Source organism: Eucyclogobius newberryi, unplaced genomic scaffold (genome assembly GCF_026437365.1).
Source record: "Eucyclogobius newberryi isolate DKJ021-1_F unplaced genomic scaffold, fEucNew1.0.hap1 SCAF_1, whole genome shotgun sequence".
Lineage (NCBI taxonomy): Eukaryota > Metazoa > Chordata > Actinopteri > Gobiiformes > Gobiidae > Eucyclogobius > Eucyclogobius newberryi.
Window position 1 is genome coordinate 31,331,741 of NW_027315723.1, and position 25,614 is coordinate 31,357,354.

Consider the following 25,614-nt stretch of genomic DNA (forward strand, 5'->3'; position numbering starts at 1 on the left):
ATGGATTTTTGATCATCTTTGGTCAAACTAGATCATATTATATATGTATTTTTGTTTGCTCAAAGCTCTGGGTTGAACTCAAAACCTTTAGGCAGCATGTCACCAAGAACGTGCTAAAAATAAACCATCAAAACACTGAAAAGTACTTTCTTTTTTCAGTTTAGACACCTGCTCTCAAATATAGTGAAGTAAAAGGAAAACCTATCCACTGCAAAAACATCTACCAAAAATAGTACTTTTAATTTGGTCCAAAGTTACTTTCCACCACTGGTTCCTATACAAGAAAAAAAAAAGCTGGATCAGATTTTAGATCCAGGATATGGCTGAAATATGGCCCAGAACTTCTTAACTTAATCTTTTAATTGTTATTCATACAAGTGGTTCTCAACCTGCAGTCAAGACCGCCATAATAACAACTGTTGGGATGCGTGGACCCCAAACACAAAACATATGCTACCTACAGAATTATAAAGCCTCATACTTTATTTTCAGGACAAAGACTTTAGCATTATATGTCATTTGTATCCCTCTCACACCTGAGGATCCCCTGAAATAATTTCAAGACCCCCAGGATGAGAACCAATGATTTATACAAAGCTGTCCTGTAGTTACTTGAATAATAAATAATAATTACATCAACACATGAACACATTCAGAGCAGGTTTTATAGGTAGTTGTTTTTTAAGGGAATAACTTGATAAAACTGGATCTGTGCATCTCTAATGTTCACTTCCAGGCAAGTTTTCTCATGTACATGCTATAATTGTTCTTACTACCTATCTTGTATATCAATGTCACGTACTATAAAGACTCATTTCGTATTATAGGTTTAATCTGCGTTTCATTTCTTTCCATTTGGGAGTCAAAACAGTCAACTATTATGCACCTAAAGAAGAAGTGATCTGAATATAAAATCCACCTTAGAGACTGAAGGTTCATAGCGCCTGATGCAAATACAGTCTTTTATACGACGTTCCCGTCCCTGTGCATTATGGGAGACCCTAACTGTCAACACCATGAAGGCTGGATCAAATAAGGAAGGTTTCAAAGTAGAAACCTTTCTTTTTTCCCTTTGTTGATAATGGAGAGGAAGTCAGTGTCAAAAGAATTGAATGCAGAGGAGTCAGGAGCCAACTTTACACAGGGGGAAAAAGAGAATCTTGAACTGACAGAGACAATGTGAAATAATTTGTAATTTAAAAGCTGTTAAAATAGGAACAGTTCACATACTTTTTGTTATGCAATTACAGTTCTGCTTCCCAATGAGGGATTACACCGACACAATCACAGTTCTGTATACCATTCTTAATTTAGTTGGTGGTGAGTGGCACTAGCAGTTGGTACTTTTGTACGCCATTACATAGGCTACTTCAAGGCCAGTTTGACTTCATTCCACCTAAATTATAATTCTAAAGTTATTCACAACACAGTGGAACAATTAATGAATCATAAAATAGACTAGATTAAATACAAAGTGTAAAACAATGTTTAAAATAAAATGTGTAAATTATAAGCCTCATTCACTTGGAAGAAGCTCATTTCAGCTGTCTGACATTTAGTCATCTGACAAATTGACTTAACACTTCATTACGATTTTTGTTACAACAAACAAAGTGTTATCGACTGTGAAATGTCACAAGTAAAAACATGATCATTATGTTTATGAGCCTTCCACTCAAAATCAACAAGAAATAATTGGTTGACTAAACACATGGCCTGTACATCCATTCATCGGCTTAGGATCTCACACAAACAATACTACAGAAAAGTACCAAACGGGAACTTCATAAATGAACGGCGGATTAAACTGTTCTGTCAGTTACTACCAAAACTCAAGTTAACTCACTACATGCTTTCTCCTCTGTGCTGTGGTCCATATAAAACCTTATAATGATTAGCTGACTAATGAAAGATTTGGATTAAACAACCCGACTAAACAAATAAATGCAGAGAGCCAGAAAAAAAGATGTAAAATGTTGAAATTTGCAAGTGTGAAGTTCATATAATTGAACTATATTACGCGATGTCTGTAGCGTGACATTTTGAAAGATTTCTTCTACTTTACCTGAGATGGAGTGAATCCAGAGATCTTGAAGGCTGAATGGACCAGGGGAAGCTCAGATTTCAGCAACATCTCCACATAGTGCGCAGTGCACCAGTAAATCGGACCGATCCCAGACTCGGCCACAGCCAAAGGAACATGGACCTGTCAGAATAACATGTTACAGGTGAAGGACACGCAATTAAAGAGTCTTACACAGACTTAAAACTGTGATGGCAAAAATGGTGCAAGTTTTATGACATTCTGTGGAGCATTCCAGGTAAAACAACAATCTCTGAGGAGAAAAGAAGGTATCAGACCCTCCACCTACAAACGTACATAGTGCCCCTTTAAATGACCTTTTATAACACTTGTATGTCCCAATGGTAAATATTAGTTTATAAACTACTTTTTTTAAAAATAATTTTCTCACCCATTAGAAACATTTTCTAAATTGTTAATATTGTATAAAATGGACATTTCATACATTTTTACCTTTAAACATGCTTATGGCACACATTTGTACTTCACATTTTTTTCATTTAAATATATTTTAATTATGCATTGATGCACCATATGCTGCAAAAACTATGTAAGGAAAAAAAACCTTGAAACAGTTTTATGACCATCTGGCAAGTTGAATAATTAATGTGGTCATAGTGTGAGTGAAGGAAGAGAGGACTTCTGGATTGGTATCTGTTACCAATAATAAAATACCCATATTACAAGGTTAAAAGGTTTCCAATCTTCAGTTTTGCAGTAATGTTCTAATCTTTGCACGGCAAATTCATATTATGTACCGTAAAATAAGGCCTTTACCGGTACTTATAATCACACAGAATAGCCAAAAATGCCTTGTATTGTTTACCTCACTTTCGATTCCTTAATCGGTATTCTTAAATCATTAGCAGCCGCTCTACTCTCTGTGATATTGACAAATTGTCTGTGTTGCAGAAAATTGTCAGGAAACGGCATTCATCTCGATCAAACACACAGCAGGCTCCAAACACACAAGTTCAATTGCGTTGTAATTGGCTTTGATGAAAGACCACAAGATGACAGAGGCTGGTGTGGGGAAAGCAAAACTTCATCTGGTGCCTTACAACTCCCCTGCAATTTAGATTGATTGAAACTAGGCTTCATTTCACACTTCTTCCCCTCGGATAAACTGCTTTCTTGCCTGTTTAACTCTTTAACTTCTCTCTTTACTTCTCTCTCTTAAATTATATAAGTACATGTGGAAGCTGTTACTAGCGCCACAGAACAGTAATAATTGCGATTATCCAAATATAAACTGCATTTATATATCCAAAATGAGAAAATCCACTTAAAAATCTCTCATCAGAGGAGATCAAAAAGGGCTGAGGAAGATTTAGCATGTTACTAATAACCCAAATACACAGTCCAAATTTAAATTATGTATTTGGATATTGTGGCATAGAAGTTTTTTTAACTGTATATAAAAAGATGTGTATTACATTATTCTATATATGTTTTTCTGTGTTCTGCGAGTTCCTCAGGTTGCACACATTGGAAACATTTTAAATGAGATATATATTGCATGTGTTTTTCAACAACTCTGGTATGGGACTATTAGACACTAGTGTGTGTTTAATGTAGTACTCACTGAAGCGTGTATCCTGGCAGGCCAAATGAAAGCTGAGACCAGCAGAGATGAAAGGTCCAGTAACAGGCGCAGTGCACGGCCCATGTTCCCTTTCATCATGAGGAACACTGTGGAGGTCAACCAGTCATGTCCTGGGTAGATGTCCTGCAAACAGACTGAGGGTGGCGCTAAGGAGTCAAGCCAATGACTATGAGCTATTCTCTGCAGATATTTGGAGATGGACATTTAAGGACACTGATACACCATAAGGGCACCATAAGGCTTTGAGGCCTGGATTCTATGTGCCGCTGAGTGACAGTGTTCAAAACCTCTTGCTACAGCTTCATCCTGAGGATCCCCTGGACCCACAGAACAAATGAGTCAGTCTTGAAATGGGGACAGAGCGAGAAGTAATGTCAATTGTATGAAAAGGGATACTACAGCACCGTTGCCATGTTATCCGGACCCAAATCTCTGCACCCATTCTCTGGGAGAGTAGAGAGGGAGACAAAGGAGGCAATGGAACAATGGCATCCAAAACATCTCTTGAAAAGTGCACAGCCTTGGCAACGTAACACTGTGTCTGTGAGAGAAGCTGGTTGACATATCCATGATCCCCAACTCTCAGAAAGTAGAGTCTTGTTAGACAAATGAGCATAGTTTTGAAAAGTTGCATAAAATTATTTGAATAATAAGTTATTTTACTCATCAAATGGTAACAGAATTCTCAGAACTACAACCATACACTTTTTTAAAGAAAGGTAGTACTGTAGTTAAAAAACTCTGCATCAAAGGAATCTGCACTATGTATATTTGAAACAGAGCTTTTGACTGATGTTTCTCACCTCAAACTCACTTTTACTCACATCATGCAAAAGCCTGCAGCGGTATTTTAATTTATACGGTTTGATAATTCAAGATCTGCTGTCAGCATTTAACAGCGTTAATATGCAGGTGTCAGGAGAACTGAAGAGCAATTAACTCTAAGTGAAAGATAATTTAGCCCGATTTCAGAAAACAACCCTAGGCTATCAACACTTTTCAGATCCTTCAGACATCTATACGTTTGAACACAAATATGTGGGTTTTTTTTCATTCATTTTTAAAATAAAACCATAGCAGGAGTTATTATCCTAAAACCACAGTTGATGCTAAGTAGTAAACATCGTAGCAACCAACTACGGTACCAATACTGTAAGTAAGTTGGTCAAAGGTGACCAACCTACATTTCGTCTTTTTGTTGCTTTGAAGCTTCAATACATCGTTGTGGCAGTAATTGTTTTGAAATGCTAAAAAACTCTCTCAGCAACGAGCATTAGGCCAACATTAGTGCGGGCGCGGAGCACGGTGAGTGCGTACGGGGAGCACGACTCGCCATGTTCGCCCGTGCGGGGATCACAGCGCGCCGTGGCCCGTGCGGGGATCACAGCGCGCCGTGGCCCGTGCGGGGATCACAGCGCGCCGTGGCCCGTGCGGGGATCACAGCGCGCCGTGGCCCGTGCGGGGATCACAGCGCGCCGTGGCCCGTGCGGGGATCACAGCGCACCGTGGCCTGTGTGAGGGAGCACGCGCCCCGCTCCCCGTGCTGGCCACAGCGCGCCGTGGACCATGTGGATTGAGTAAACAAACATGTGCAACAGGTGACATTATTTGGAGAGTTCATAACGTCTACATATAAACTTACCAAAGGATGTTCAGGGAGGTTCACTACAGGTGAGCAGGGTCTATCAAGCTACTATCGTTTAATCAACGTGTAAAATGTTATGTGAAGCCAGTCTTAAGTCTTTTGAGGGGGGGAGGGGGTCCAGAGAGAGACGAAAAATATTAAGTCTTTTCAGCTTCAACCCATTTTGAGAAGATCCCTAACCCAGGGTGCAACCATAGTTTGGATATAAAATAGTTAATGCATTTTTCTGTGAGTTTAATGGGCTTCTTCAAGGGCCTCAGCACAAGTGATGCAGGAGTGAGTGCGCTCTACATGTGTGTTGCAAAGGCGTGAGAGTGCTGTGAAAGGATACCGAGTCGTGAGGTGGTTTGGATTCTCTGAGAGCCCAAAAAGACCTTCACTTGTTTCATCAGCAGTGTCAGATCAGCCACTGCGTCATCTCTGAGCAGCTTAAGGTAGCAGCCGTACCTGTGAACGCAACAGTCAAATGGGCCTGATGTCAGTGATTTACACAATATTCGGTAAGTCCACAGTAGATGGCTGTAATCGATCCACAGACTCACCACAAGAACCTGCGCGTATTACAATTATGAAACAGTAATAAACGTTTGACTGGGGACAGCGCTTATGTGCGAGTAGTTATAGTATTTTTGATTGTGCCATTTACTGACTATCAGACATTTTTATAGTATATACACTCCAGTTTAAGTAGTTCATCATAATCATATTAACTTTGATTTCACATTTTCAGTGAACAAAAATCACAAACTTGAAGCTTCAGCGATCAGTGGCAGCACGTGTCATATTTTTGGGATTAGTGACATTGTTTTGTATTGAACATCCTTAGATTTTATGCAGACTCATTAATGTCTACCATACTTAATACAGAGGTGCATTACAGAACAAAAATACATATTTATTTGATGTTGGGACTGAGGCCTGCACAGTCACGGAATAATTATGAATTAATATCCAATAACTTCTCTCATCCTACAAGGCATGCAAATGTTGTGTATACAGCACTTTCCTCATTTCTGATTATGGCAGAAATGCAAACCTGACACTCTGCAGGAGCTTGGTCAGCAGAACACGACTTTAAGAAGAGACATATATTTACTGCGATGTAGAAGAAGCATTGGACTTAATAAGAAAAAAAAAATATCTGATCATTTTCTAGAACGTGTGTTGACGAGCGTTATGTTTACATTATTAAGATGGGCAGTGCGGGCAATTGGCTCTGGAAATTGTTCATCATTTGTATCCGAATGACTCAAAATGTTGCAGGCATATTTGTTCTTACCTATTTGACAGATGTCCCAGACGGCTATTGTTGTAATCGAATCATATTTATGATCCACTAACAAACGTGGTGCTCACCTCAGACAGATGTTGACCCCCAGCTCTTCCACTGAGCGCAGAGCAGCGAGCTTCACAGACTTGTCCTCCGCTATAAAACAAACCGACGATGTGTTTAATGTCGAATCAGCCAATAACCTCACATGTATTATGGCTTTTAGGGGCGGGGAAAGTATGGTGAATGATTCCTAATGGTTGGATTTACCAGATACATACGCCATGCCAGGCTCCGCAGCACTGAAACTCTACAGATGTGATGATGGTGATATTATTTAGCAGCAGCAGTTTTACAGCAGCTGTTCTGTGTGGAGTTTAAGTGTGATGTACTTAGGTGATAGCAGGAACTCAAGGTGACTTTGGGAAACCTTTAGCACATACTGTACAACCAAATGGGAGTGTGGGGAGCGAAAGTGGCAATAGAGTTTAATTATATCCAAAAAGAGCAGATAAGGAGCCAACTTAACGCCAACTAAGAACTCCTAAACGCCATAGGAGAGACTATTTTGACTAGATTTACATTTTCTTAAAAAATCCTAATAAATAAATAACTAACATCTTTCAGTATCAACTTCACAAACATAAACCACATATTCTTTTAACAATGTTTAATTAAAACAAATAAAATAGTGTTAGTAATGTATTAATCTAAAGTCTCTAAAAACCTAGGCATTAGAACTTTTTGAAACAGGTTTTTATTTGATGAAAATTGTATTATTTGCCCAGCCGTAATAAACTATCTTGGGCAATTGTCAATGTGGGTCGAGATTAGAAAAACAAGATATATTTAGTAGTTTCCTGAATCCAAGAGTGGAACTGATAATGAAAGTCTTCTGTGTTTTATGTAACATTACAATCTGCGCAAATAAATAAAGTGGATCTAGTTCTACCAGTGTGAAATTAACAAACTCACGAACAAGCTAATTGTGTTTGTTTTTTTGCAAAAGTATTACATTTGCGGCATGTCATCATGGATCTGAGGCTTCAGCGGTTTGTTCAAGTCCAGTAATCAATAAAAGAGATATCATGGCATTATCAGTTGCAAGAAAAACTTTCAATCCAATTTTGAACAAACTAATGGCATTTCAATATTTCAGGGGAATATCAAAATGTCAGTCATAATCTACCATAGTGTTAATTCAACATTGTTAACGTTCTCATATCTGATCTGAGCAGTGTGGATTCATTCATGTGGATTCATTTCTGGACATTACATTGTTGGGTCTTCATGAAACTTTGACGAGGTCACACTACACTGCATTTTCCCTGGCCCTGATTTCTAACATATTAACATCCGCTTATAGCAATTACGGTCTAATGGAGATAAATGCTCCCTCATTGTATTCTTCCCCTCCCCGTACCATTCATTGTTGTCCCCACCGTCCTGTTTTTGCATAACTATGAACATAATAATTTAAGATGGCATGTGCAATGCATCTCTGAGGTGATTTGTGACACTGCTCTCATTTGCTTTGAAAAACAACCACGGTTTTAATGAGAAATATTAGAGCACTGCACCATATTGCTTTGGGTTTCAATATTATGGAGTGCCCCAATAGGCAATGGAAAGTATTAAAACCATTTATTAGATACATTAGACAAGGTTCATGAAGCGAATGACATTCATCGACAAACACGATGGACATGTCTTAGTCTGAATTTAATATACAAATGCTGGAGTCCATTACAATGATGTCCTACAACAGTCCTCTATCGTCTTTAAAGGTGCACTGTGTAACTTTTCTGCTTGTGTCCAAAGAAATGTTATTTCTTTGCCTAAAATGTTTTACAGTATGGTATTAAAGATCTTCATGGGGACAGGCAGTTGGCACAGCTAGGCCGAGTTACAGATCAGATCTGTAGAGAGGCGACCCCACTCACTGTAAATATGCATGCTTTTCACTGTATTTTTAAGTAACTGAATAAATGCGAAATGATATCTTCCGCTTATTCGGGGTCGTGGGGGAAGCAGACTTCGCTCTCCCCAGACACTTTTTCCAACTCCTCCGGGGGGATCCTGAGGCGTTCCCAGGCAAGCCAAGATACATAGTGTATTCTGGATCTTCCCCAGAGCCTCTTCCTAGTGGGACATGCCCGCAACACCTCCCCAGGAAGGAACCCTGGAGGCATCCGGAACAGATGCCCGAGTCACCTGAGCTGGCTCCTCTCGACCTGGAGGAGCAGCGGCTCTACTCCGAGCTCCTCCCGTGTGACTGAGCTCTCCCATCTCTAAGGGAGCACCCAGCCTCCCTGCAAAGGAAACTCATTTCAACCGCTTGTATCCGCGATCTTGTCCTTTCGGTCATTACCCAAAGCTCATGACCATAGGTCAGGGCAGGAACGTAGACCGACTGGTAAGAGCTTTGTCTTTTGTCGACCATGGCCTCGGATTTGGCGGTGCAGATTCTCATCCCAGCTGCTTCACACTCGCATGTTGCATGTTGCAGGTCCGAGTTTGATGGAGCCTTCAGGACAACATCGTCTGCAAACAGCAGAGATGAGATCCTGTGGTCCCCAAACTGAACACCCTCCTCCCACCCCTGATGGTACCTCGAAATTCTGGACAGAATTTTAAAATGCAAAATAGATCAGTTTAAAGCTATACTGTCGAACAGTCCAGGCAATAACATAAAAAACAGGTAGCAGCGCAGTCCACCAAATCCATATTTAGAGCTGGAGTCTGGTTAGTAAACTAGTAAAGATACATATTCTGGAAAATCCTTGAGGAGTTTCATTTGATCAGCGCCAAAAATGTGGAGACTTAGATCTTGACATGACCGATTAAGATGTCTGTCCACCCAATTTCACTGGGCAGCAGAAACGAATGAGACGGTGGGACATCAGCCTGGGGCCTGAAGAGTGTGGAGACACAAGTCTGAAGTGTGGACTGACAGAGGTTAATACTTGGCAAATGAATGGGCCCTTTCTTCACAATGGGAGCACTGGGGTAGGACAGAGTGGCTGAGACTTTGCCCACGTCACTCAAAGCTTCTCCTCCGCGTGCTCCCCGGTGCATTGTGAGAACAGACAAGAACCCTGACAGCTGCCTGGTTGCCTCTCTGACTTTTCAGTGGGAGGAATATTAAAAGGCAGAACAGTAGACAGAAAGTCGGAATAATAAGAAGGGCAAAGAAGGCAATCTACAGTTCCAACATCTAGATTTAAGTGCAAACCAAATTTACAGATGGTCCAAATGTTGATATTTGATGGTTTAGACAACAGCTTCTGTGTATGAGTGAAATGTTATGAAAACTTTGTCATCTTAAAGTGCATATGGCAGGTTTACATGTCTTTCTAATTTTCTGTGGAGAAAAAACTGCATTAAGCAAGTAGTAGCGCGTAGTAGAGTTCTAAAAAGGAAAGCCTCTATCAATGTCATAATCAATGTGCCAGATTTCATCAATACATGTTTTTGACAGTCTAAACGTTCAATTATCAAAAGAAGCTGTTGTCATCATTTTGTATTTGCAAAATAATAACTATTGTGTAAATTAGACAAGCCCTTTCTTTCTATCAATAACATCACATTGTAGTTGCATCTAATTGTACAATGCAAACACTTTTAAATGTTAAATTGATGATTGCACTAACAGCACTAACTTAAAAAAAAAAAAAAATCAGGACACATAAAACACAAGGAACAGATCCCAGTACTGTAACATTCACAGTAATAACCAAGCTCTGTATCACAGCGTTATGCAAATAGGTACAATTAGAATTGACTTTATCACCAGTGCAGACATGCTGTTACAAATCTTAATAATGAATACTAATCATCATCAAAAGGCCGCAGCAGGAGATGTGAAGAAATACTCATTTAAGATTACATTTTCAGTTCACGTTCAGTGCATTTTAGGTTACATTTGAATATGAAAAATACGTATTAGCGTTAAGAAAGGGGAGGTGTTTATGTTGACTAATTAGCACATTTTCTCTCTCGCACCCATCGGTCTGACTCAGATGTTTATCCCACTGGCAAACAAACAAACATCCACAAATCATCCAGTTATATGGGACGTGGGCAGAAAGAACTTTTAAGCTCTACTGAGAGATTTGCCATTTCTGATTTTAAGATTATACAAATTACTTTATACCAACTGTATACAAAGAAGTGTTAGCAATAATCGCAGTATAATTATTCATTTTTATCAAGGATAGATGGACGGCAAACTTATTCCACAGATAAGAAATACACAATAAACTATAAATTAATATATTGAGATACAGATTAGATGTTGCTTTATTCCTCTATTATACAAAGGCAAGACCAATAATCCTACAATTAAGAGATAAACCTCTCAGAGCTGACTTCAGGACAGACCAAAGTACAAACAATAGCATTGGTTGAGTTTATGAGTCAACACATGAATAATACATAAAATAGATAATAGAAGCTAATAGAAGTAATGTTACAGGAAGTATATCATTGAAAACATAATAGTAATGTAATAAGAGTAACAAGAGTACAACAGCAGGAAATAACTTCAGATTAACAAAGTAACTTATATTTTGTCCATTAAAACTTTGCACTTAAATATGTAACTGAAAAAGCATTAGCTCAGCAAAGGAAAACATTTAAAGTTTAAATTGTTATTCAGGATGTTATAAATAATACAACTTTTGCAGACCTAATTAGCCACCAATTAGAACTTGAAAGTAATGTTGTACTCTCCTGAAGGACGCGTTTGTGGGTAAAACTTTTAACGCTTACAGTTTTATTTGAACATTTTAACAAGACCTGGGATATGCGGTGTTAAATGTTTTATGCAAAGTGGCCTTGTTGTAATCTATCATTAAGTATAATTAAGTATGCCATGTTTCCTATTCAACTAAAAGAGGTTTCTTAACTTACCTTTGTATAAAGGCTGAGGGAAAAAGTGTTCACCGCCTGCGTTGGACGAATGAGATACGGCCTTTTCCAGAAGATCCGCCAACACTGAAGACACATAACACATAATACACATAGTATGAGTCCATAGCACACACATTTCAAACTATTCTAATCATGCTGAAGATTTGTTTTATTTATTTTTTAGTCTAACTTCCCATTGGTTAACCAGCACCCTCTTATACAATAAAAAGAAGTAGAAAGTTCACTACAAAACCTGTTATCTGTCACGTACACTGCGCAGTCAACTAAGCAAACACAGTACGTATGCGCCTCCTCCTGTAGAACTGCTGCATGGGTGATGATCTTTCAGCTGCAACACAGTATCTAAACCCGACTGATGCAGTGAGTGTTTTCTCTTTTCTGAAACAACCATGTGGAAAGACAAATCCTGCGGTCATGTAAAAGATGTCAGTGTGTTTGAGAAGGGTCAAATCATTGGGATCAAGCAGAGAAAACGTCTAAAGAGAAGCATCAACTAATCTACTCCAGATCTGAACCTCAGTGAGAGTGTTTGGGAAGAGCAGGAGAAGGCTTTGTGCAGCGGTCACTGCACAAAGATGTTCTATTGATAAAGTATTGATGTGCTTTATCAATAGCACATCAATACAAGACCTGTGTGAAAAATAATACAACACTGGATGAAATAAACCTTTTAATATTGCAAAGGCTTATTGAAACTATGCTACACTGAATGTTTGCTGTAATCGGAAGCCCTACAAAATATTACAGTCCGTGCCCTTTTTTTGTGTGTATTTTATACCATAACATAAAAAAACAAATCACTTTAAACTGTTCACCCAAATATTAAGTAAATGTCAGTGCATTTCAAGTTTTCATTTTCATGCCACCCATTACAATGCTAAAGGATAGGCCTCTGAGACATGAAACGGTTCTTGTGTAGTGAGACTTGGGTGTTACTGTCTCCATCTGTGGACGACGTTCACATCCATTTAAGGCTTGACTGCCCCTGAGAGAAAGCCCTGATGGTGTTTTATCACGCTGCAGTGTAAGCAAAGCATAGCCATCGTGGGTACTACATGGGAACATAAAAGCGTAGTTAAGGGAACAAATAAAAAAGAAAGGTAATAGAGTTTTTTTGATAATTCCACAGGACAATCGCACAACTATAATTGAGGTAATTTGATTGTAATTACTTTTTTTTACCGATGACATAACACAGATTTACCATTCAAGTATAGATTTAGTTATAATGACACTGCAATAGTAATAGTATGTAATTTTGTTCCCTGTTGTAATTATAGTTCACGTCAACTATAGTTTATATGCTTTTAATTGCGTAAGAGGAGCCAGACTTTTCACATGACATGGTTTACAGGAATATTTTCACTATGTGACTTTTCTGGTCCTTGTCTTTATGGAGATTATATTGGTTTGGCTCGAGTATTCAGCGGTTTTCAAGTTCAGGTGTTTTTGTCATGGCCTCTCTACAGATCTAACCTGTAAACTTTGCGGCGGCACCTGTTGGTCTCCATGGAGAGGTGTAATGCCAGTTATGCAAAAATGTCATGCCACACATACCAACAGTCTTTCTAAACATAGAACAAACTGCAAATGTTCAATTTCAACCCATTTAGTTATAGTATAGTTTGCAAATTTTGTTTTGTCATATTTACAACTTTCCTTTGGTCATATTTACAACTTTCCTTTTGTCATATTTACAACTTTCCTTTTGTCATATTTACAACTTTCCTAAGCCTAACATGATCTTTCTTGTGCCAGTAAATACATTAATGCAAAATAAACCAATTTAATTCCCACAACGCACCTAAAGCCATGATTAGCTCAACAGAAGCTCGAATGGTTGAAGGCTGATTTACGCTTCTCCGTCAGCCTCGCAGCCGTCACGTGCTCCCGTGCTCACGCAGACGTGAACCATTCGTACACGTATATGGCACAGCTGGTTGGTTGTCCAAACACTGCTAAAGTGCTGCTCCAGGATCGTTTGTGTGACAGGGATCAGGCAGAGTCTTTTCCTCATGTTTACCTGTCATTTCTTTGTCTGATATTGTACACAGAGCCTCAACAGTTGAGGGGGAGATGCGTCAGACCAGCTCAGAGAAAGACACAACACTGGAACCTTGCTCCTCAATCGAATCGAGTTCACAAGTCTTTCGGTAGAAAATCCCCAACGTGCCAAAAAGTGGAACATTCCAGGGATAGCAATAACATCACCATGGAAACAATCAAATGACACACCTGCCACTGGAAAAGTTACATAGTGCACCTTAGCGTAACCGCTTGGTCATTCAGTACACTTAAAAGTTCAATTTTCATCTTTTTGAATTGCTTTTTGGTAGACTTTTATCATTACTGTGAAGCACCAGATGATGGCTCTTTACAATTGTGTTTATGTCAAAGAGGACACTGATGCTGTGCTGTTTATTTTTGTACTATTACCATAGCAGTGGTGGGATATTTGATTTCATACATCTTTCATTCAGTATGATGAGTTGTACATAAGCTTGATTTGCTTCAAAATACTTCTTGTGATACTGACTGCTCGGCCTGAAAAGAATCTGATCTAGCCACTGACAAGACCCACACTGAATGAATCTCATTGGTATTCTGTTAAGGCAAACCAATTAAACCATCATTACTGGCAAGATGGAGGGTTATTGAACACTCAAGCATTTCTAATCACTAGTGCTTTTGATTGCTTGATACTGTACTATGGTTAATCATTTTGCTGCTGAAAAGGAGCCTGTCAGAGATACAAGTGAAAATCAGAGCCAATAAAATGCTTAGGAAATAGCTTGTTTAGTTAACGGCACGCACAATTTCCTTTTACAAATGACGCAAAAGTAGATCTTTAGAAAGACAATAAAGAAAATCTCATTTAGTGAAAGGTCCAAATTGAGCATAGGGTTTGCTTTGAATCCATAAAAGATGTAATCAGAATACAATGCATGCATTAATGATGTTACTGCCAACGCACTCACATTTTGAATAGGAATGATTATAAAAAAGCAGGAGAATGGAAAATGGCACTGATGATTGGTGTTTCAAAAATTCATGAACATAGAATGCAGCTAATCTATGGGGCGCTGTGTAGTGCAGCTGTCACACACTATGAAGAGGCAGGTGGCTTTATTTAGTCACATAATTATATATTTGGTTCTTTTATGCCTGATATTATAACACATTGAATACCCTCAAAAAGGAAGTAATGACCTCTTATATCTTCACTCAGATTCAATAAACTCTAAATTAAAATCTTTTGGGATTGATAAAAATGAAATAAATAGAATTTGGCATATCTACATCAGAATATTAGATATTATGGAGATAGAAATGGATATAGAGAGTTTGGCCATTTATAGAACAGGAATAATAATGGTGTATTCATTTATTTATTAACCTTTATTTAACCAGGTCAGAAACCCATTGAGATTGCAACCTGGAGATTTGAGCTGTTTATACAAAAAACAAAACAAATCCCATCCTCCAGAGATGGTCTTGTCCCTTTTTTCTAAGCTCGGGTCCTCTATCAGCGGCCAGGGAGCTTGAGGGTTCTGCGCAGTATCTCTTCTGTTCACTTTCACTTCCCCTTTCCGGACTAAGATGTCCAGGGATCTGCTCTAGCCACTCCTCCGGTTTGAGGGTCACTGCCCCGAGTGCTCCGATGACCACGGACACCACTTTCGCCTTCACCTTCCATGCCTTCTCCAGAATTCTGAATTATTTTGTATTATACCAACTAAATATAAACCTCTGCATGAAGTGTAAACATACACCAAATAATGTATTCCTTCCTTACCATCTCCTGTAAGCACGGCGGGTGTTTTTGCCATAATCCTGCGATAGTGACTTCTGCACACCTCCATCCACTTCGTATCACTAATATCCTCAGACGATGCCAGGAACGTAGTCAGCTGAGGAGCTGTACAAGACAAAGAAAAATCTAAAACCAAAGGATTAAAAAAGTACTGACCCGCTCACAAACTACCTGAAGATATTTGCTCAGTCTCTTTCAACTCCAGAGTGTAGCACTGTGGAACGGGGTAGCAGCTGAACATAGGCCAAGGAAAAGGCTCATCCCCCTGTAAGAAAGAGCAATTCATTAAATACAATACATGCAATAAAAAGAAAGATAATAAATTTAAATTATCTGCAGACACTGGTTTAACCCCATTTAGTGGAATTAGCTTTTTAGCTTTTGTTTGAAATTTAAACATCCCAAACTGACTAATGACTGATGTAAGCATTTATAAATCTTATTAAGAGACATATCAATACATTTTCAGCACTTGTTTTTGAGTCTTTTCCATTCTCATTTACCCACTCACTTGTTTGCAGAGTAATTAATGATTGTTTGAGCACCGATATCTTTCATCACCAGCATTCAAGGTGCATTGCTCTGAAGATTTTAATGTTTAAAGTGATCGGCATGCGAAAGTTTAAAGGTTTAAAGGCCTAGGTGGAAAACCGCTGACTGTTTTTTTAGTTGTTTAATAAGATCAATTTGTTTTAGTTGAAGCACATAGATCAGGACTCAAAAAAAGTTTTCAAACTCTGGCATAAAATCCTTTTCATATCCTTTCCGTGACCTCATCTTGAATTAGCTTCAGAGGAGAGCTTGTAAACAACACCTAAATAATTGATTACTATGCCAGAAACATCCTCACAGCTACAGGAAATCATTTGGACAACTTTTAATTAAATCTTTAAGTAATATATTTGGGTCCGCTGAAAAAAATGTATTGGTCAATATTATTATTTTTTTCTATCAAAGCACTATCCACTCTGCCACTTCGCGCAATTAAAATAAAAAAAACATAATAACCAAAGTACTTACCTCTTGTATGGACCGAGGAGGGAGTTTCCTTTCCGAGGGACCACCAACTACACTCACACAAACCAGCAAGTAGTTCCTCTCCACCGATAAACTGTCCAAGATGATCTCCCTGTCAAGAAGTCCCAGAAAATATGTTTTAAAATGACATGCTGTTGTTTTTTTTGCCTGAAACACTACACGGTGCAGGAAAAGAATAAGGGCTTTGTATTAATCCCCAACAATTTGTATTTTGTTGTATTATGAACATGATCAATGAAGTTAAGTGGTTTGGTTTAGTTTAGTTTAGTTTAGTGATATCTGTGCAACTACTCAGAATCTTTGGGAGTTGTAGTTTCTTCAAATGAGATATATTGAATTACATTTTACAATTTTTACAATTGTTTTATTCATTCTGGCTAAATGTAGTGGTGATACTTGAAAAGCCAAATATTTCATGAGATGGCACCTGGATTTCAAAACTATGAACTATAACAGAATGGCTTTATTTTGATAATTCACAACTCTTATCCATACTTAGTTAGACAATGAATAATGACATAACACTACAGTTCTAGGTGAAAATGTGATGACTTTGAGTGGCCAAATGCTGAGGTGAAGAGAGAATAAATGGTGCCAGGGGCCATTACGGGAAGAGAGCAGAAGAGGGGCCAACAGGAGGAAATAGAGCTATAAATCATCACAATCAAGACCTGGCCAGCACTCAGACATATGATGTGGCCTGGCATTTCACGGCCTCTTTACTATTCACCGCCCATCTCCAGACTTCTGCCAGCCATTTACCAGGAGACGGGCTCTTTAGCACCCACTCCCACAAATGCACTTTTTACTTAAAGACATGCATGTGTTAGGTAAAATTGGCAACACTAAATTGGCCCTATGGACAGGTGTTGAAAATTTGCATATTCTGCTATAACACTTAAAAAATTGCATCTGGTTCATCCAATGACAATGCTATGTCCATATTAAATAAATAAATACATTTAAAAAAAATAAAAAAAAATACTTGTGCTGTACTTTATGCCATATGAGGCAAATAAGGCAAACAGACGGTACTGGCAGTAGCAATGATTACATTTCACTGATTACACAAGTGTCATATGAAGGTTGTACTGTGAGCTTTGAGCTAGAGTTCAATGAAGACCATACAAAAAAGGCAGCTACTTTTGGTTCAGTCCAAGCAGCATGAGCAGAGGAAGGTCTTTAAATTGGATATTTGTCCATTATGTTATTACAACAGTGGTGTCGCAAACAGAGTGCACTCAACACACACAACTCATTTCATAATAAATTGTATAATCTACCCAATTAAGGCTTGTTCTTTGAGTGAGATTTGGATTCTCTCGAGGTAGATCAACTTTTAAAACAACGACATTCGGACATTCAATTATAATCATAAAAAAGGCAAAAAATAATAATTTAATCCACCAGCAGAAGAAATACTTATCCGTGAACTTCTCTTCTAATTAGTGGTTCTCAAAAGTGAGGATCGAGACCACTCATGGGGTCGTCAGATGATCTCAAGATATTGTTGGAAAAAAGTCAAGTAATGCATCTGTTTTTAATTGGAAAACAGTCTAATTTGGTCAAATTAAGTGAAATAATACAGAAAACTATGCAAATGAACAATCATGAACCTCATTTTATACATTATTAAGTTTAAATGTTGTGTACATAGTAAGCCTAGTTTTATTTTTTATCTTATAGTCTATTATTATCCTATAGCAGAGTTTAACTGTCTTTATTTTTGACTTATATAGGTTGTTGTATCATTGTTCGTTGTTTTATGTTGCACCGAATCACCAAGACGTGTTCCTATGTTTGTGAATTCTGTTCATTAACAATGGCAATGAACCTTTTCTGATTCTGATTCTGAAATTATTACCGTTATCAATTTAATTTAGTTGCATAGTAAAACATTTGGGAAACTTTTCAGACCGGGACCCCCAAAATAACCCTACACCCAACTCGGGACTCACACAGTAAATTTAAATAAACGTCCGTAATAATTTCAAGTTGTAAAGCTTTTTAAATGAGGTTCATTTGTACCAGTGTACATTTTAATAGTTCCATCATGTTATCTGACCCAAATTCACTAAAACATACTGTTTTCAATAAAAACGTTTAACTTAAGTACATGTTTGTAAGTTTGAGTATATTTCCATAAAATTAAAAAAAAACTACTGGCTCCTTTGTTGCACTAACTTCAAACATTGATGTAGCTTTTGCATAACAGTAAAACTATCACAAAACAGCAGTAGATGAACAGATAAGAAGATGAGATAACACACTCTGTTCTCAGTAATAACTAGTAGCAGCAACAGCAGTAGTAGTAGTGGAAGTGATAGTCGTATAGCTGACTTTTATGAGACTGATAGTAAACTACATGTAATAATAAGAAGTGCATTGATGTCGAGTCTGTACCCGCCGCTGTCCAACTCAGCGACATTTTCCTTTTGCATCTGCAGCAGCATAGAGCAGATGTTGTACTGACTCTCCAGCAGCAGGAACGTGTCCAGATTACAGCAAAGCACGCTGAGCAGCCTGCACACAAAACATACACAAATGCATACAAAAACAATGAGGTCTGGCTGGTGGAGATATTGGCTGGAAGAGGTTTAAAAAATAAAAATGTAGAGTAGGAACAAAGCAGACATAACTTCATTTGCTTTTCCTTTTTGTCTTTAGTGTGTGTCTGGTCTCAAGTGCTGGATCAGTCAACACATTTTTTCTCCAAATGTCAGCCGCAGCCAATTGGAGGCTTTGTAAAGAAGGAGCCCTTGGGAGAAGCTTCATGGTTCATTTTCCGTTGCTGGTAATGACACTGAACTTAAGTAGGCTGTTAATCTGCCGCAGCCTTTTGAGACACAAGAGAACACGGTCGAAAGATATTGCTGTTTTTCTGCCATTTCTTTTGCCCCCGGTATAAAAATAATCAAATCACACCAATTAAAAATACAATGAATATAAATGAACCATCAAAACTAAAGATGCAAGACAGATAACCTTCCCACAACACTGTTGTGATCAGCCCATTCTGTTGGGATTGGTCAAGGCTAATACAACATCATACTTCCAGATTATGTAACATTCTTTTATGTAAACTTGTCTATTTATGAAGTGAAAATAAATATATCCCAACAAACCTCAGACATTATTCAGGGTATGTCAAAGATAAAAGTCAGTTAATAGACCCTATAAATTGTCAGGATCTTGTCAGGAATGTTCAGGAATGGAGGCAAAGTGAAGTAAACCATAACACAATTTCAATGATTTACTGACATCAAATCTCAATGTTAATGATATTAAATGTATAAAAAGCAACAATTTTAATTTCTAGGAAATTTCCATCTCTATTGCAAAGGGTGAATGTTTTTTTTATTTTTGTGGTAAAGTATGTCATATATTAGAAGATAAAATTAAAAAACATTTCAAACAGGATTTTTCAAGGATTCTTTTTTTCAACAAAAATGCAAAGTAGCTGTTATAATCTCCTATTAAATAAACAAATGCAGTAAAACACAACAGTAAATGTCTTCAAACCAGGCTGATATCTCTCACATGTGTCTGAGTAGTTTTCATGTGTCAAAACCAACTGGATTTTTCATATTTTGTGATATTCTGAGGTTAATCACAGTTTCTTCATTGAAATCGCTTCATGTTCCACTTCTCTTGTGCCTCCATTTTGGAATTTAGAATTTAGAAACATTTAAAGGGTCAAATGAGAGGTGAAAACACATCTATGCATTGGCATTTAATTAAAGTCTCTCCAGCCCAGTTAAATTCTTATGTCTCAGAGATTTAAAGTCAGACTAAACACCTGAATTCCGGCTAAAAGCTAGTTTGCCCTTAATAAATTCATGTTGAATCAAACAAAACCTTTGCATTTCTTTTTTCTGAAGCCAAATAATACAAATATAATCATAAGTCAAAATACATTATACTTTTTATGTTCAAAGATAAACATTTAAATCACAAAGCTTCTGGGTAATACAGTTTATGTAACTGTTTTGTTCAACTGTTCCCTCTATTTTAGCACCTAAATTAGAACCCGGTTTGTACAAAAAAGCATTAACTTGAAATAAATGTCAGGGCTATTATGTTGTTAGTTTCACAAAATGCCATTTCCATTCCACATCCGCTGCATGTGGCATGAGTGTGTGCTGAATATCGGATGGATCTCCCTGGCTGGTGGTTTGTATGGGCGGTGCGTGAGGGTCTGTTGTGGTAAACAGCTGTTGGATTTGCCGGTGTGCTGGGCAGCGACTGGAAGGGTTTGACTGACGTGTTCACTCTGTGCTTCTGACAGCGGCGCCACCAGAGGCTGAGAGGCTGTCAGGCTCCATGACCTCCAGCTCCTCAAACACACACTACCAGGACGCTGCACTTTGTCAGTCAGATAGGGCCTTTAGTATTAAGTGGAGCGAAACCTGGCTGTCGACAAGTCATAAGTACACAGCATTACATCTTAGTTACAATGCTTTGTTACATAGTGCTACACGTTGGATCACTCATTGAACTAAATTGCGGTTAAGATAAATATATATTTTACATGTTGCTAAGAATGCTAAAAAGGTATCCCAGAATATCCATTTTTTTAGGTTTGTGTTTTTACTTCCTGTTTGCCAAGCAACCACTGGGCCAAAATGTCACAGTTTTTATTATTTGACTACTACAAACTACAAATGTATGAGAGCACCTTTATTTTGTTGAATTAATGTTTAGAGGGTCAAATTTTTAGTTTGTTTTTTCGTGTATAAACTTTTAATGTAATGTAAGTGTCCCTTTTTCAACAGATTTTTTAACTTTTCTCAACAAATAGCAACTAACACTTACAAGACACCAATTAAAGTCTAAATTTGAAAATCACATGCACTTTAAATGACACATCTCCATTCCATTCACTCAAATATAAGACTTGGATCAATGACACATTATGTTTTAATTAGGTGGAACTTTTTTGCTAAAACGTCTTCAATGCGTCTTCTCATCAATGCACTTTTTGGAAGAAGGAATTCAAGTTTACACGTAACAGTACCAGCCCATACTTATCTATACTAAAACAAATCTTATCAATAGGACAAAGGCTTAAGGTTTGACCATTCTACAGTAATTTTGATCCATATCAGAACTTGTATGAGATGATGCGTTTAATATTCGGTGTAGTATCAAAATATGTGCCCTTTATCGAGACATTATAGAATCGTGAAAGGCCATGCTTGCAGATTGACAGCCACGCTTTTGTCTGTCAGCACCAGACAGCTGTGGCTTCCATCAGCCAGTGACTGATTTACTGATTTAAGAGAGTTGTCACGGTAGTAAAGTGCAATATAAAGCCAAGCCTAACAAACACATAATGGGATAGGTACGCGTGATCATTATATTAACCTCAATCTGTATGGTCTATGATGATTGAGAGATATATAACTAAGCAACAGGTATTTTATGAAGACATTTTCCAAACTTGTTGAACAACCACAAACCAATTAAAATATACAGTAACTCGCACCTTGTCTCACACCCGCTGTGTGTGTTGTAATCAAAGGGAAGATGGAAAAAAAACTTCTGACTATGGGAGAAATAGATGGAGCGGTCGTTGTCATGACAACAAAGAGGCTTTTTAACAACAAGGGGAACAGAGAGGGGGGGGGTTTAGATCTCATTAGTCACTGGAGATCAGCAGAGAAGGAAATAGGGGCTTATATTTCAAAGGTTTGCTCAAGAGTTACTTGATGACGGGGCATGTGTTTACATTCTGTACGAGCAGGAAATACATTATTAACGGGAATATTTTAATGTTTCTTGACGGAAAATTATTACAGTTTGGTGAGTGACTTTTATCATTGAATCAAAATAAAAAACAGTGATGCGCCAACCTAGTGGAGAAAACAAACCATCCACCTGGAGTGGGCATGTTTTATTCATTATGTGCTATACGTGCGTGACATATAGACAGCTGAGAAAATTAACCTGTAGCACTGGCCTTCTGCAGTCGCATAACACCGGAATTAAATTAAAGGTGAATTAAGTGGTTTGACGATGACGCAGTGGCCTGTATCTAAATTTGTATATGTATCAAACAAATAATTATGATTTATCTTATCGGTTGCGTTGCTGTCACTCACCGAGCTGAGAAGCCAACCTGACTACCGTAATACTTTGCTCACTGAATGTAACAAATGTATTCTGTACAGCAGATGATGATATTTTGCCATGGTTTGCCCATGTTGCCAGACAGCATCAAACTGGATCGAATTGATTCATCTGAGGCCAGCACTGTGACATTGCCTCTAAATGGCATGCACAGGACAGAATAAATGAAGTTGGTAAATGGCAAACTGCTCTTTCAGCAAATACTAGAATAGGGACACATAGCAACGACGCTCTGCTCGCTGACAGAGACAGACATTGTAAGCCTCTGGGACTTACAAGCCCGTTCAGAAGTAGCCACCAAAGCATAGGCAGTTACAAGGATAAAAGACTAGATGCTGTAAAAGAAACTGATGGTCTTAAATAATGACTCAAAGTATATGCTGTTGGGCAGATCAAAATCACTAGAGTAGCCACTAAGTTAAAAATGTACTGATGTGAGCCACATGTGAACTCATGGTATAATTTTAAAATACCTGTGTCTGAAATCATTAGGATGAAACGACACATAACTTTATATTCATATTGCGATAAAAGTGTCATTGTTCTACACACTTGGGGATAATACGCTTTTAGTGTAGCCACAGGTGTGCTGAGGCTGACCGATGGAAACATGGCTTCCAATCTGTGCCAACAATCTCTAAATCACACACCAAATCCAGCCTGACAGGTGGGTAAAGTTATTGAGAGAGTGTTATAAGGCGTCTGCTCTACATTCTGAGCAAACACTGCAACCCAAACTACATCTCTGACCCTTAGACACTTAGATTTAAGTAAAAACCTTTTCCCCTTTGTCTTCCTCATTCTTAAAGACACATATGTATACACAAAGCCCAGCTGAGCCACGGACATTTTTTTTAATCATATTTTCAATGCTGGGTAATCACAGTATACAGAACTATGTCACTCTGCCATAGCGAGGGGTTTTCAAGTGCCAATGCTTGTGTGGTTTGTTGCCAGGTGCTAATCTGATATTGTGTGCTTCCCTGCTGGTGTTAAGCAAGATGGAAAAATATAGTTCAGCCTCACCTCAGGCCAAACGTGTGAGATTGCTCGAAGTGGAACAGTGAGTGTATCTTGGCATCTGAATTCACAGCAATCAGCCTGTCAATCAAATCCTGCAGAGCAAAAGAAAAAGAGGTTGTGAAGGCGATCGCAGTGGCTCAGGTGCAAAACTGTAGTTATCAAGATTATGGTGGATATAATATCACCTACAGTGTGCTGGCTTTGTACATGGATTTTTGAAAGGATTTAAAACGTCTGCGTGTGGGTGGTGAGTGAATGTGAAGTGCAAACACGCCCTCTAGTGGTTTAAAGAGGCACTGCTGTGGAGGTTTCAACAGAATGAAGCACTGTAGTAGGGCTGTGGTTGACTAAAGACATGCTCAGCCAATATAAAAAGGGAGCGTGGGAAAAGCTCTCAAAAATATTAAGATTTTCTTTTTATCTGACCCAAACTGCACTCACAGGACTACAACTGCACTGGAGTTCATACAAAAACAACTATTTATACAGAAATGTACAAGGAAACTGTATTTATATGTAAAAAGGCAGATTAAACTCGTGATTCACCCCCAAATCATTAGTTAACTCATGTTTTCTCCTTTTCACTGTTGTTCAAGGTAAATCCTTCTAATTAAATTAAAAGAACCAGTCGACTATTACAAATTTTGACCGATTAATCAACTAAACGACTAATAGACTCACTGGGATGGATGTCGGTATCTCTCTCAAAGTGTATTCATCCTTGTTAGCAAGAGATTGACGTCCGAGCAGTTCCCACACAGACTGGGAGGATGAAAGCAGGTTGACCAAAGACAGAAAAGACTAGGGAGAGAAAACACACAAACCAATTAGTACTTTTCACAATACAGAGGATATGAAATACAGACGGACTCAACACCGTAAACATTATTGCCACTGAAACAGCCAGGACATTTTTGGTCACAAACAATTGTGGAAATGATTGGGCCAAACTGTCAAACTGTATCCATCACACAACAGAGAACATTTGTGAATTTGATTACACAGCAGGAGCATTCAAATCTATACTCTGTAAACTAAAAACATTCTGTTGAGAATTTACATATATACTTTCTCTTATTATATCTTACCAAGTGTTTCGTTCAGAGAAAATTGCTTTTGTAAGTGCCAGATACTTTAACAAAGACAGGATGAATAGTTTCTATTATATATCTGCTACTTTGTAGATGAAAGACCTTTGAGCAAAGCAGCATATATGAAAAAGGGATATAACTGAAAACCGCATACAAGCTTTAATGGAACAACAATGGCACAACAAAGCATTCATGATTAATAATGACCTGCTGATAAGGCAGAGTTTGTAGGCACGATTTGACCCCCATCGCTGAGAGAGAAATATCACACACATCCCTCCAAAGCTTCAAACGAATATATATAAAAAACTTGAACTGTGTCCCAGTATATTTCAAGCATCGCCCTGTACATTAAGACGGTTAGTGAAGAGTTTACTAACATGCATTTTCTGCCTATTTTGGTAGACATATATATACAGTACATAACGAGGGCTCGCACTACACGGGCACCACTCTTAACATTTGCCTCCCTCTGCCATATCGCTCTCAGGAAAACGTAATTTTGCACTTTTCTGTTTTGCTTTTCAGCTTTTTTGGGAGCTGTTGTGTTTCCTGATGGCACACTGCCCTGCGCAGGTGGTGTGCAGAGGTCATGTCTCACTCTGGCCACAACAGAGCTCAATGTTTAGATCAGGGTTGTGTCACTCAGGGCAGACAAACAATCCAACTTAAAACACAAGACAAAATATATGAAACTCCAGCCAAACTGCATCCAAAAAAAGAAATCCTTGGTTTCTAAGCTACTAAATACTCAACTATCTCCTTGCCCAGGTACCCCCTTTGTTGGATAGCAGGTCTGCTCAATTATCAACAAAAAGTCTGTACAAAATAGCCAAACTCACCTCCATATAGCAACAAAAAGAATAATGTTGATCTATCAGAAACATTGCAACCTGAACCTATTTTATAAAAAATATTAATAGTCTAATCCCAAAGCAATTTATACAGGAGCAAGGTCTGAATATCCTTGCTGTATA

General features: G+C 38.2%; 1 protein-coding gene across 1 annotated transcript in view; it reads right to left on the minus strand.

Annotated features, from left to right (window-relative positions):
* The window catches only part of tbc1d32 (TBC1 domain family, member 32), a 44,001-nt gene that overhangs the window by 7,624 nt on the left and 10,763 nt on the right, over nucleotides 1-25,614 (minus strand). Inside the window, exons 21-31 of the mRNA XM_072443574.1 lie at nucleotides 24,228-24,347; nucleotides 23,550-23,638; nucleotides 18,795-18,914; nucleotides 16,374-16,482; nucleotides 15,525-15,618; nucleotides 15,336-15,458; nucleotides 11,519-11,602; nucleotides 6,691-6,760; nucleotides 5,666-5,781; nucleotides 3,669-3,823; nucleotides 2,066-2,206 (exon numbers count right to left, since the gene is read on the minus strand). Coding sequence (XP_072299675.1) covers nucleotides 2,066-2,206; nucleotides 3,669-3,823; nucleotides 5,666-5,781; nucleotides 6,691-6,760; nucleotides 11,519-11,602; nucleotides 15,336-15,458; nucleotides 15,525-15,618; nucleotides 16,374-16,482; nucleotides 18,795-18,914; nucleotides 23,550-23,638; nucleotides 24,228-24,347 — 1,221 coding nt within the window. The remainder of the gene's footprint in view (nucleotides 1-2,065; nucleotides 2,207-3,668; nucleotides 3,824-5,665; nucleotides 5,782-6,690; nucleotides 6,761-11,518; nucleotides 11,603-15,335; nucleotides 15,459-15,524; nucleotides 15,619-16,373; nucleotides 16,483-18,794; nucleotides 18,915-23,549; nucleotides 23,639-24,227; nucleotides 24,348-25,614) is intronic.